Raw genomic sequence first — 14,549 nt, 5'->3', positions numbered from 1 at the left:
TCTGAAGGATCGTTGCATGTGGCTGTAGAGGAAGCAGCAGGTTATACATATATATATATTGACACATGACATCATATTTGTTCGACTTCCGTGTGTGCTAGTTGTAAACAGTTGTTGTATTACAATTTCATCATTAACAGAACATTTCATGTTGTTGGTCCTGAAACATGAGCTTTATTTTGGCCCATGGATTTGTCCCAAATTGTTTCTCTAACCCTCCTTTACATGAAAGATTCAATGCAAATAAATTCCTGACAAATGAAGGTGTATATTATATGGGCTTATGGCCTGAGTTATGGGGGGAAAAAATAATAAGAGGAGGAGGAAAGTCGTATTTTATGCCTGGCACATATAATCTGCAGCAGTCCCTTGACACTGGGAGGGACTCAAACAAACAGTTGGACATGAAAACATTGTGACACGTGTATATGTGGGTGTGAGCACTACGTAATAAAGGAAATTATGTGGCTTGTTGTTTTCTATCAGTGTCTGTAATAGTAACAAGCCTAAATGCAAGTGAGACAGAGAGAGAGAGAGGGGGAGAGGGAGGGTGTGTGTGTGTGTGTGTCTCCTCACCATCATTTACAACAGCTGTCCACATCTGGCTCTTCTTCTTGCCCACCTGGCGCTCGTAAGACTGGCACTGCTGGTCCCTAAATGTAGGCGAGCCCTTAGTACATGGCGGACCCTCACACACTTTGTGCTCCACACTACCCCCCAGACACTGTTTCCCTCCAGGACCGGGTCTACAACAGCACAACACAACACAACATTACTTAACACCTGTACACACTTGAATGAGTGTTTATGGTAGGTCTTCTAAACAAATAATTTACACTAAGGGTAGAACTGTTCATAACTCTACATACAGTGGTGCTTGAAAGTTTGTGAACCCTTTAGAATTTTCTATATTTCTGCATAAATATGACCTAAAACATTATCAGATTTTCACACAAATCTTAAAATTAGATAAAGAGAACCCAGTTAAACAAATGAGACAAAAATATTATACTTGGTCATTTATTTATTGAGGAAAACGATCCAATATTATATATCTGTGAGTGGCAAAAGTATGTGAACCTCTAGGATTAACAGTTAATTTGAAGGTGAAATTAGAGTCGGGTGTTTTCAATCAATGGGATGACAATCAGGTGTGAGTGGGCACCCTGTTTTATTTAAGGAACAGGGATCTATCAAAGTCTGATCTTCACAACACACGTTTGTGGAAGTGTATCATGGCACGAACAAAGGAGATTTCTGATGACCTCAGAAAAAGTGTTGTTGATGCTCATCAGGCTGGAAAAGGTTACAAAACCATCTCTAAAGAGTTTGGACTCCACCAATCCACAATCAGACAGATTGTGTCCAAATGGAGGAAATTCAAGACCATTGTTACCCTCCCCAGGAGTGGTCGACCAACAAAGATCACTCCAAGAGCAAGGCGTGTAATAGTTAGCGAGGTCATAAAGGACCCCAGGGTAACTTCTAAGCAACTGAAGGCTTCTCTCACATTGGCTAATGGTAATGTTCATGAGTCCACCATCAGGAGAACACTGAACAACAATGGTGTGCATGGCAGGGTTGCAAGGAGAAAGCCACTGCTCTCCAAAAAGAACATTGCTGCTCATCTCCAGTTTGCTAAAGATCACGTGGACATGCCAGAAGGCTATTGGAAAAATGTTTTGTGGACGGATGAGACCAAAATAGAAATTTTTGGTTTAAATGAGAAGTGTTATGTTTGGAGAAAGGAAGACACTGCATTCTAGTATAAGAACCTTATCCCATCTGTGAAACATGGTGGTGGTAGTATCATGGTTTGGGCCTGTTTTGCTGCATCTGGGCCAGGACGGCTTGCCATCATTGATGGAACAATGAATTCTGAATTATACCAGCGAATTCTAAAGGAAAATGTCAGGAGATCTGTCCATGAACTGAATCTCAAGAGAAGGTGGGTCATGCAGCAAGACAATGACCCTAAGCACACAACTCGTTCTACCAAAGAATGGTTAAAGAAGAATAAAGTTAATGTTTTGGAATGGCCAAGTCAAAGTCTTGACCTTAATCTAATCGAAATGTTGTGGAAGGACCTGAAGCGAGCAGTTCATGTGAGGAAACCCACCAACATCCCAGCGTTGAAGCTGTTCTGTATGGAAGAATGGGCTAAAATTCCTCCAAGCCGGTGTGCAGGACTGGTCAACAGTTACCGGAAATGTTTAGTTGCAGTTACTGCTGCACAAGGGGGTCACACCAGATACTGAAAGCAAAGGTTCACATACTTTTGCCACTCACAGATATGTAATATTGGATCATTTTCCTCAATAAATAAATGACCAAGTATAATATTTTTGTCTTGTTTGTTTAACTGGGTTCTCTTTATCTACTTTTAGGACTTGTGTGAAAATCTGATGATGTTTTAGATCATATTTATGCAGAAATATAGAAAATTCTAAAGGGTTCACAAACTTTCAAGCACCACTGTAACAGCTCCATAAGCTGATCATTATAATGGAACCCTGCCACACCTGAAGTACAGAGATGTAGCGCCATTGGCTCAAGTACATTTGGCACCAAAGTCTTTATAACAGCTGATGCCTGTTGTAATAAAGTAGTATTATGTGGCAGCAGGGCGTGGTCAAGCATCAGCTGTGGATGGAATGGATTCTTACCACCAGTCTACATTTTTTTTTTTGTGATTTCATTGAATGTCATAACTAGAGATACACACACCAAACCTTGACCCTGAATGAGGCAAAAGCCCTGAGCTAGTAACAGACCTTTTCTGATAGTTTGTCCTTTCTTTTAAAGCATGCTAAAAAGTGTGGTGAAAATAAAGGAGAACGCAGATCTCTGCTGAAATTCTGCCTGCCTCTGAGTCTTCCTTCACACCCATACACTCCCGGATCTACATATGTACAGTGTCCATGTGCAGTACCTTTATGTAAAGTCAAGTCAATTTATTTATATAGGACTTTAAACAATAGACATTGTCGCAAAGCAGCTTTAGAGAAAAATAAAGATTTTGAACATATCAAGTAATAAATTTATCCCTAATTCGCAAACCTGAGGCAATGGTGGCAAGGAAAACCTCCCTGACATGAGGAAGAAACCTTGAGAGGAACCAGACTCAAAAGGGAATCCATCTTCATTTGAGTGATAACAGATAGCATGATTATAAATAACTCACTTCTATAAGTGTGTTCAGTAAGGTCAAAAAGCATAACTGGAAAATTCATTCTAGTTTTAACACAAAGTCTATTTTGTTGAAGTTATCAACTGTTCTTAGATGGAAACCTGAGTGCAAAAACTGCTCATGGCAACTGCAGTCCTAAAGTTATCATAGCAACTGTAGTCCTCAGCCATTATAGCAAAACTGTAAGTGTCCAGTGTAAGTGCCATCTTCTAAAGGTGTCTTTCGACTATCCATATGGGGCCATCCTCTACAGGAGAGACATGATGAGAGCTCCAGCCAGAAGTAGGGCATCAGGATGGATCAGGCAGGAGGTCTGAGGAGCAGGAGAGGCCAGCATCACTGGTATCTCAGGATTGACACAACTTGACAGTGTTAAGTGTCATCGCTGTGTGGGTGGGAATCCATTTCTCCTTTGATGATGTTACAGGTGATTTTTGAAATCAGGTGAATCTGAATTCACCTCAGTGACTTTAGATTTACCTCAGTGAATTAGGTTGACATTCTTAAAGGGGATTGTTTTTTGTTTTGTTTTTGGGGGGGGGACCTCATTAAAAAAGGGGGGCTTGGATTTTTCAGGGGGTTCATAAAAGAAAGATAACACTTTGACAAACACTCTCTAGTCACCTTTCCCCCCTCACCCCACCCCCTTTATATCCTCTATCCTCTTATACTTCTTTATCCAGAATTACACTTACATGCCTGCCTTTATGTTGAATTTAATTTGCTCTCTCCCCACACACGTTTTACTGTCCTTGCTAGGAATCAAACACAGGACTTTCTGCTTTCAAATACACCACTTTACCACTACACCACAAAGGATTCAGCTGCAGCCACTATACTACCCAACCCTAACCCTAAATCCTAATTCATCGAGGCAAATCGAGAATCGCCTTGGTGAATCCAGATTCACCTGATTTCAAAAATCACCTGTAACAGAGGCAAAGAGCTACACTGAATCTGGCCACACCTACACTCCTTCAGGGGGCTGTCAGATCGAGGCCATACCTCCTTCACTTTGTCTAACACACCTTCTTCACTTAGACTAATGAATACAGAGACCACACCACATTTAGCTAACAGAGTGACAGACCTAGAAGCCACATCTTCACTGTGATTAATGGTCACAGAGGCCACACCTCTATTCCTGGGATTAAAAAAGTACACAGGCCATGTTCCCTTCACTGCAAAAGACAAGCACATAGGCCACACCTCCTTTACTGTCACTGACTGGTAAAGAGGCCACACCTCTTTCACTGGAACCCCTAATTTATATTTGTGTTGCTTCTCATTTCGTAGAGATTGAAAATGATTAATATTTAGTCAGACAGGTTAATTACTAAGGTCAAATATAGCAGCAGGTTATGCAGATGGTATCTGTGACGTCTAATGGCTCAGACTTGGAGAAGTCGGGTCAATCAGAACAAGGTCATTGAGGAGGCATTCATTTCTAAGCAGCAGGAGTCCCAGGATATGCTGCCTCATAGAGCTGGAACAAGGACTGCTGTTTCAAGAAAAGGAAAGCATTCAATTCATTCTTATATATGTTTTTTTTTTACTAAATCAACTAAACAGAAGTGTCATGAAGCAGTGTTTGCTGCTGTAAATCAAGCCTTTGTGTGATGAATGTCCCCACTCAGACTCTTTCCGATATATTCTACAGGGAAATCATAACGGATCTAGGCGTCCTTGTGGGTGTAAATATTTGGAACTGATACTGGGGCAATTTATGATTTTGCCTCTTGATTCATGATAGAGGGTGTAAGAAAGAACAGCTGAGACCAACTTCTGCTCTATGTGGCTCCTTTAAAATAGTTTCATTTCTATAAAATATGTCACCCTTGAGTATAATAGTATTAAAAAGAATTAATGTACCAGGCATTTTTATTTCAAATAATGTTTCTTCACCTCTAAAACAACACTTCTACTAGTGTCGTGTATTTGATTTTTAGTTACAGTATTTTTATTCTTTAGCTGATACTTTTGTTACAGTCTTCATTTTTAGTCCTTCTCTTAGGCAAGAAAACATGTCTGTAAATCCATCATTATAAAACAATTATCATTCTAAAATAAAATTTAAAACAGCAGAGAGTCCATATTTAAATATTTAAATTCAGAGTGGAAGTATTTTATCATCTGCATAACCTCCAACTTTCTAGACCAATTCCATCTCCAAAGTTTGGGCCTGGGCTCGGACTGATCACTTAAAGGTGCAGTTTATAATGCTTAAATGTATGTATATGCAATAAAATCATATTATTTAAAAAAAAACAATAAGGTAAGGCTTCAGTTTAAACTTTTTATTTTTTTACCTCGCCTGGGAAGGAGTCCACCAGGGGGCGAGGTATTGTTTTTGGTGGGGTGTCTTTGTTTTCTTGTTAGCAACATTACAGGAAAACGGCTAGAGCAATCTTCATGAAACTTTCAGGATAGATGGGCAGTGGTCTCAAATAGAACCTCCAACATTTTGAGGGTCATCCGGTCAAGGCCACCAAAAAGGTCAAAATAATTTTTGGTGCACATGGAGTCCCAATGTCCCGAATGTGTCTCAAATCACTCCCTACTCACTACATAGTGGACTATATAGTCAGGTTGCTATTTTGTAGTGCTGTGCAAATGTATAGTGAGCATTATTATACCCTATACAGTGCACTCAAAGTGTCTCACAATGCATCACGAAAAGTAGTACCGCACCAAAGAAGAAAAAAAAAGGCCGCAGCAAAGAAGTTTTATCATTTAATCAATGAGCTCACTATATATTCCTCTATATAATAATCCCCTATATAGTGAGTAGGGTACAGTGAACGAGTGAGTGATTTAGGACACAGCATTTGTAACCAATCAGCACTTATCCTGATCAAGTTCGATTACCTGTTCTATTTATTGATAAACTTCGGAACTAATCAGAACTAGAAACGAAATAAGAGAAACTTTTTTTTTTAGCTTTTTGGCAGATATTTAGAGTCTTGACACTACACTTATAAAACAAAATGTTCTCGTTAGTATTAATGACCTTGAAAGAACAGAGACCACACTTGTGAGATTGAATCAGTTGTTATAACACTAAAATAAGTGCTACCGGGCAAAGTTTGTTTTGCCTGGCAACACTTGTTGTCATGATCCGCCCCGGACTTCCACTCCGGAGATTTACTATCTCCCAGTTCAGCGTAATCCGGATCCGGGACGGGACTTCCATCTTGCCGGCATTCACTTCCTGGTCTGCTCTGCGGTGTATAAATAAGCCGTTCTCAGAAGGGGACTTTGCTAGAATGTCTTGTCTGTTTCTCACGTTGTCTCTGTGCCATTTTTTGCTTCCTGGATTTTTGCTCTCTGCTTTGCCTAGTCTTAGCCACAGTTCTTTGCACTCACGTTTTGTCAGTTTTTCATGTGTTTTGCACTATGTTTTTTGTCTCCAGGTTTTGTCAGAACTATTTTTCATATTAGCACTTTGTCTTTGTCTACCTCGTTGTCTGGATTATTTTTGCTATTTTTGTTCGTTGACTCTTTTTGGACTTTAATTAAATCATTTTTTATTCATTGGATTTTCTGGTTTGTGTTCTGCTATTGGATCCTACGGTAACTCACCACATCTCGCCACCCTTAACAGTACGTTCTGGCCAACATGGATCCAGCGGAACTTGACCATCTGAGAACGGCTATGCAGCAGCAAGGAGCCCTCCTCGGGACCCACCAACAGGAACTCGGGCAGATCACTCAGAACCACCCTGTCCGACTCACTCAACCTCCTAGCCACACAACTCCAGCACTCCCAAGCCGTGCCTACCCCTGCCCAGCCGTCTCTTTCTTCACCTCCCGCCACCGCCGCTCTCCACGAACCAAGACTCCCTTCGCCTCAGCCCTACAGTGGAGAACCAGGTACCTGCAGGTCTTTTTTTGTCAGTGTTCACTGATCTTGGCGCTTCAACCTCTGGCTTTCCCCACAGAATGCTCCCGGGTAGCCTATACCATCACGCTCCTCACCAGCAAGGCCAGGGAATGGGGGCCGGTGGTCTGGGACACCGACACACCCTGTTGTTCCAGCTTCAAGGAATTCTCTGAGGAAATGAGGCGAAAATTCAAACGCTCTCTGTACGGCCGGGAGGTGGCAAGAGAGCTCATGGAGCTGCGGCAGGGGTCCCGATCTACCTTGGATTATGCCATCGAGTTTTGGACGTTGGCAGCATCATGCGGTTGGAACGAGAGTGCCCTGGTCAACGTGTTCCTACATGGCTTATCCGATGCCATCAAGGATGAACTCATCTCACGGGAACTGGCATCGGACCTCTCCAGCCTGATGGACCTTGCCAATCATATTGACGTGCGGGTCCAACAATGGAGGAGAGAGTGGAACTGCTTCAACTTCAACCCCCCTCTACCGAGCCTGCCCGCTAAAAGTATAAACCCACCAGTGAATCGAGGGGCCCTGGTGGGCAATGCTTGGAACCAGTCCCCTGCCGACCAACCGTTGCTCCCCGTTATCATCACTCTCAACAATCGGCATCACCATCTTCAGGCGCTCATCAACTCGGGGGCAGACAGGAACCTAATCTGCTCCACCACCGCCAAGGATCTCGGAATCCCATTACTTGCCCTCGAGGTCCCTCTCACCGTCCCGACACTCAATGGCACTGGCTTGACCACCATCACTCACCTCACCACCCCACTCACCCTAAGGATTTCAGGCAATCACTCAGAAACTATACAACTTCACATCATGAACAACCCTCACGTTCCTGTTATTCTTGGATTACCCTGGTTGAAGAAGCACAACCCCCACTTACACTGGACTGACCACACCATCTTAGGCTGGAATCCTTCCTGCCTGGCTTCCTGCCTGAACTCCGTTCTGCCTCCCGCCAAACCACCTCAGCCCTCAGCCAGCGAGTTTCCCGACCTTTCTCATGTGCCTCCAGAATATCTGGACCTCAAGCCTGTCTTCAGTAAGACTCGAGCAGTATCCCTTCCCCCTCATAGGCCCTATGACTGCGTTATCGATCTCCTGCCAGGGACGGCGCCACCCAAGGGATGTCTCTACTCTCTTTCCCCTGCTGAGAGACAAGCCATGGAGAAATACATCACTGAGTCTCTGGCAGCTGGGATCATCTGCCCTTCCTCCTCCCCAGCAGGGGCAGGATTCTTCTTCGTGGAGAAGAAAGACAAGTCACTCTGCCCCCGCATTGACTATCGAGGTCTCAACGCCATCACAGTCAAGAACTGCTACCCACTACCGCTCATGACTACAGCCTTTGAACTACTCCAGGGAGCTACGGTGTTCACTAAACTGGACTTGTGCAGTGCCTATCATCTAGTTAGGATCAGGGAAGGGGACGAGTGGAAGACGGCCTTCAACACCACCACAGGCCACTATGAGTAACTTGTAGTCCCTTTCGGCCTGACTAACGTGCCCGCGGTATTCCAGGCATTGGTTAAAGATGTCTTGAGGGACTTTCTTAACACCTTTGTCTTTGTTTACCTGGACGATATCTTGATTTTCTCTCGCTCCCTGGAGGAACATCGGGGTCACGTCTGGCAGGTTCCTCAGAGCCTGCTGGAGAATAAGCTGTTCATTAAGGCAGAGAACAGCAAGTTCCACCAAGGCTCTGTCTCGTTCCTGGGGTTCATCATTACACTAGCTAAGATCCAGATGGACCCCCTCAAGCTGGAGGCAGTCGCTGACTGGCCCACTCCATCTTCGAGATGAGAGCTCCAGCGCTTCCTGGGGTTCACCAACTTTTACAGGCGTTTCATCCACAACTTCAGCACGGTGGCCGGACCTCTCTCAGCCCTGACCTCGACCAAGACCAAGTTCAAGTGGGAGGAGGAAGCAGAGAAAGCCTTTTCCAGTCTCAAGCACAGGTTTACCACAGCACCCATTCTCACCATACCTGATTCTACCAAGCAGTTTATCGTCGAGGTTGATGCCTCCAAGTCAGGGGTCAGAGCCATCCTATCCCAGAGGGCCAACGACAACAAGGTCCATCCATGCTCCTTCTCCCCACGGCTATCCTCAGCCGAACGAAACTACGACATCGGCAACTGAGAGCTACTGGCCGTGAAACTAGCCTTGGAGGAGTGGAGGCACTGACTTGAGGGGTCTGACCTCCTGTTCCTAGTCTGGACCGACCATAAAAACCTGGAGTACCTCAAGTCTGCCAAACGTCTCAACTCTCATCAAGCCCGTTGGTCTCTTCTCCTGATTCAACTTCACGCTCTCCTACTGCCCAGGCTCCAAGAACGGCAAACCCGACACCCTGTCCAGGTTGTTCTCTTCCCACCAAGGGGAGTTCAAGCCACCCAAGACTATCCTTCCTCCATGCTGCCTGGTGGGAGCCGCTATTCTAGAAGTTGAGACGCTCGTGCAGAAGGCCCTGGAGCAGGACCCCGGTGAAGGTAACTCCAACAATATTCGTCGTAACCATCCGTTTGTTCCCTGTCATGTGCGAACTCAGGTGTTGCAGTGGGGTCACGGTTCCAAGCTGGCCTGTCATCCGGGAGCCGCCCGAACCCTGGCTCTCATCCAGCAGCGCTTTTGGTGGCCATCCATCAAGGAGGACGTCCAGGAGTTCGTGCCAGCCTGCGACACATGCTCCCGGAACAAGACAGCCAATCAACCCCCTGCTGGCTTACCAAGACCCCTTCCTACTCCGCATCGACCTTGGTCTCACATTACCCTGTACTTCATCACAAGACTCCCTAACTCAGGTGGCAATAAATGCATCCTCACTGTCACTGACTGTTTGTTTTTCTAAGACCGTCCATTTCATTCCTCTGCCCAAGCTCCCCTCAGCCAAAGAGACCACAGAACTACTCATCCACCACATTTTCCGCCTACATGTCTGCCTACCGACATAGTTTCTGACCGAGGTCCTCAGTTCACTGCACAGTCCTGGAGAGCCTTCTGCAAACTCATTGGGGCCACCTGTAGTCTCTCCTCAGGCTTCCACCCACAGACCAATGGCCAGGCAGAATGGGCTAACCAGGCTTTGGAGGTTGCACTCAGGTGCATGGCATCCAGGAATGCCAGTTCTTGGAGCAAGTACCTACCTTGGATCGAATACACACAACACTCTCCCTTCCTCTGCCACAGGTGTCTCTCCATTCCAGTGCTCACCTCTGTTCCCCAGCCAGGAGGAGGAGGTCGCTGTACCATCAGCTCAGGCCTTTATACACCACTGCAGGAGAACATGGGCATTGGCCTGGAGAAGACTCATTCGCTCCGTACTCGCATCCAAGAAGGAGGCTGACAAACAACATCGCTCCAAGGCACCCACCTACCGAGTGGGTCAACGAGTTATGCTCTCCACACGCCACCTGCCACTTAGGGCCATCTCTTGCAAGCTGGCACCCAGGTTCCTTGGACCCTTCCTCATCAAGAAGGTAATCAACCCATGTTCCATTAGACTGGCATTACCACTCACCATGCGACGTGTTCACCCCACCTTTCATGTATCACAGCTTAAACCTCTGGTTTCCAGTCCTATGCTCCCACCGTCCAAACCCCCTCCTCCCAGGCTCATTGATGGCGGCGAGGCCTACATGGTCAAGAAACTGCTGAAGGTGTGGCGGCGAGGCAGAGGTCTCCAGTACCTAGTGGACTGGGAGGGTTACGGTCCCGAGGAGAGAAGTTGGATCCCTGCCAGGTTCATACTGGACCCAACACTTATCACGGAGTTCCACCAGCAACACCCTCATGCACTTCCTAAAGTGCCTGGAGGCGCTTGTTGGGGGGGGGGGGGGGGGGGGGGGGGGGGGGGGACTGTCATGATCTGCCCCGGACTTCCACCCCAGAGATTTACTATCTCCCAGTTCAGCACAATCCAGGACGGGACTTCCATCTTGCCGGCATTCACTTCCTGGTCTGCTCTGCGGTGTATAAATAGGCTGTTCTCAGAAGGGGACTTTGCCAGAATGTCTTGTCTGTTTCTCACGTCGTCTCTGTGCCATTTTTTGCTTCCTGGATTTTTGCTCTCTGTTTTGTCTAGTCTTAGCCATAGTTCTTTGCACTCACGTTTTGTCAGTTTTTCATGTGTTTTGCACTATGTTTTTTGTCTCCAGTTTTTGTCAGAACTATTTTTCATATTAGCACTTTGTCTACCTCGTTGTTGTCTGGATTATTTTTGCTATTTTTGTTCGTTGACTCTTTTTGGACTTTAATTAAATCATTTTTTATTCATTGGATTTTCTGGTTTGTGTTCTGCTATTGGATTCTAACTCGCCACCCTTAACACTTGTTTGCAAATGTTTTATTGGTTTTAAAAATTTTTCATTGATGCATACAGTATATGCATACATATGTACAGTGGTGCTTGAAAGTTTGTGAACCCTTTAGAATTTTCTATATTTCTGCATAAATATGACCTAAAACATCATCAGATTTTCACACAAGTCCTAAAAGTAGATAAAGAGAACCCAGTTAAACAAATGAGACAAAAATATTATACTTGGTCATTTATTTATTGAGGAAAATGATCCAATACTACATATCTGTGAGTGGCAAAAGTATGTGAACCTCTAGGATTAGCAGTTAATTTGAAAGCGAAATTCGAGTCAGGTGTTTTCAATCAATGGGATGACAATCAGGTGTGAGTGGGCACCCTGTTTTATTTAAAGAACAGGGATCTATCAAATTCTGATCTTCACAACACATGTTTGTGGAAGTCTATCATGGCACGAACAACGGAGATTTCTGAGGACCTCAGAAAAAGTGCTGTTGATGCTCATCAGGCTGGAAAAGATTACAAAACCATCTCTGAAGAGTTTGGACTCCACCAATCCACAGTCAGACAGACTGTGTACAAATGGAGGAAATTCAAGACCATTATTACCCTCCCCAGGAGTGGTCAACCAACAAAGATCACTCCAAGAGTAAGGCGTGTACTGTAATAGTCCGCGAGGTCACAAAGGACCCCAGGGTAACTTCTAAGCAACTGAAGGCTTCTCTCACATTGGCTAATGTTAATGTTCATGAGTCTACCATCAGGAGAACACTGAACAACAATGGTGTGCATGGCAGGGTTGTAAGGAGAAAGCCACTGCTCTCCAGAAAGAACATTGCTGCTCGTCTGCAGTTTGCTAAAGATTACGTGGACAAGCCAGAAGGCTATTGGAAAAATGTTTTGTGGATGGATGAGACCAAAATAGAACTTTTTGGTTTAAATGAGACATGTTATGTTTGGAGAAAGGAAAACCCTGCTTTCCAGCATAAGAACCTTATACCATCTGTGAAATACGGTGGTGGTAGTATCATGGTTTGGGCCTGTTTTGCTGCATCTGGGCAAAACAGGCCCAAACCATGGCAGGGTTGCAAGGAGAAAACCACTGCTCTCCAGAAAGAACATTGCTGCTCGTCTGCAGTTTGCTAAAGGTTACGTGGACAAGCCAGAAGGCTATTGGAAAAATGTTTTGTGGATGGATGAGACCAAAATAGAACTTTTTGGTTTAAATGAGACACGTTATGTTTGGAGAAAGGAAAACCCTGCTTTCCAGCATAAGAACCTTATACTGTCTGTGAAATACGGTGGTGGTAGTATCATGGTTTGGGCCTGTTTTGCTGCATCTGGGCCAGGACGGCTTGCCATCATTGATGGAATAATGAATTCTGAATTATACCAGAGAATTCCAAAGGAAAATATCAGGACATCTGTCCATGAACTGAATCTCAAGAGAAGGTGGGTCATGCAGCAAGACAATGACCCAAAGCACACAAGTCGTTCTACCAAAGAATGGTTAAAGAAGAATAAAAGTTAATGTTTTGGAATGGCCAAGTCAAAGTCCTGACCTTAATTCAATTCGAAATGTTGTGCAAGGCCCGGAAGCGAGCAGTTCATGTGAGGAAACCCACCAGCATCCCAGAGTTGAAGCTATTCTCTATGGAAGAATAGGCTAAAATTCCTCCAAGCCAGTGTGCAGGACTGATCAACAGTTCCTGGAAACATTTATTTGCTGTTATTGCTGCACAAGGGGGTCACACCGGGTACTGAAAGCAAAGGTTCACATACTTTTGCCACTCACAGATATGTAATATTGGATCATTTTCCTCAATAAACAAATGACCAAGTATAATATTTTTGTCTCATTTGTTTAACTGGGTTCTCTTTATCTACTTTTAGGACTTGTGTGAAAATCTGATGATGTTTTAGGTCATATTTATGTAGAAATACAGAAAATTCTAAAGGGTTCACAAACTTTCAAGCACCACCGTATATGTTACAGGTCAAAACATTTCAACCTAGGTGATTTATTTATTTATTTTATTTTTTTTAACCTAGGTTAAAATTTTTAACCTAGTTCACAATTTCCAACCTGGGTAAAATTTTGGATTATCTAAGATTCCTAAAAGGGATTTTCCATCACTTTTTTTCTCTTTCTTCCATCCACTGCCTCTCTGTCTACACCTACCAAGGGTTTCCTCTTATCTGTCTACCTAATTGGCATTTTTTAATATCTTTTTTTCATACTTAACTGGAATTCAATCTCAGAACCTTTTGATTCTGAACCCAACACCTTAACCACTAGACCAGCAATGGTTGCAATGGAAGGAGTGATATATATATATATTAATGCGCCCAGCCTTATCAAGTAGTTTAAAATGCAAAGTCTTCCCAAATCCTAACTGTAAACCTAACCCCAAGGTGCTTTATGTTTTATTATAAAATACAAGTCTTCTCCAATCCTAACCCTAGATATAATAAATCTCCCTAATACAAGGAGCAAATTATGAGCTGGGTTTAAATTCTAACCAAGGTTGTAAAATTCTACCTGACCTACAATTCTGACCGGTAGCATACACACACATATGTGCCATCATGTCCTTGGTTTTAATATGTTCATTTTCAAAAATACACATTAATAGAATGCTAAAAGAAAAAAAAAAAACAAAGTAACACAAACAAAAATAACTATGTCCACTTTGTAAGTGATCTTTTGCATCATAATTATTCATTTGTAAAAATAAAATCAGGCCTATGGAGAGTCATATATTGAACCCATTTTTCCCAACTTTAAATAAATTGTTCTAGTTTAAATTTTTTCAGCATTGATGTTTGCTCCACCTTTAACTTTGCTAAGCTTTGCCTCTTTCCCCTGGCAACTCAAAAGCCAGATATAGGGTGCTTATCAATAGCAATTAAGGTTAATGTCAAGGAAGGATCATTATCAGCTGCATTTCAAGTTAGCCACATCAAAGCCACAGAAGGTTGTAGGTTACACCCACAATCCTACATATGCATATGTAAAAGGCAAGATAGGAAAATGGGGGCTGCGATAGTGAGGCGAGAAAGAGAGTGCAGGCAGGGTGGAGCAGTTGGAGAAGGATTTCGGGAGTCATTTGTGATAGGAAAGTCCCAGCAAAAGTGAAAGGTAA

General features: G+C 43.8%; 1 protein-coding gene across 2 annotated transcripts in view; it reads right to left on the bottom strand.

The window, feature by feature from the left end:
• adamts17 (ADAM metallopeptidase with thrombospondin type 1 motif, 17) overlaps positions 1 to 14,549 on the bottom strand; it is a 347,817-nt gene that overhangs the window by 136,809 nt on the left and 196,459 nt on the right. For both annotated transcript variants that reach the window (XM_060941102.1, XM_060941103.1), the window contains exon 13: positions 577 to 746. In XM_060941102.1, the coding sequence (XP_060797085.1) occupies positions 577 to 746 (170 nt within the window). The remainder of the gene's footprint in view (positions 1 to 576; positions 747 to 14,549) is intronic.

Source organism: Neoarius graeffei, chromosome 15 (genome assembly GCF_027579695.1).
Source record: "Neoarius graeffei isolate fNeoGra1 chromosome 15, fNeoGra1.pri, whole genome shotgun sequence".
Taxonomy (NCBI): Eukaryota; Metazoa; Chordata; class Actinopteri; order Siluriformes; family Ariidae; genus Neoarius; species Neoarius graeffei.
This window is presented reverse-complemented; position numbering and strand designations above follow the sequence as displayed.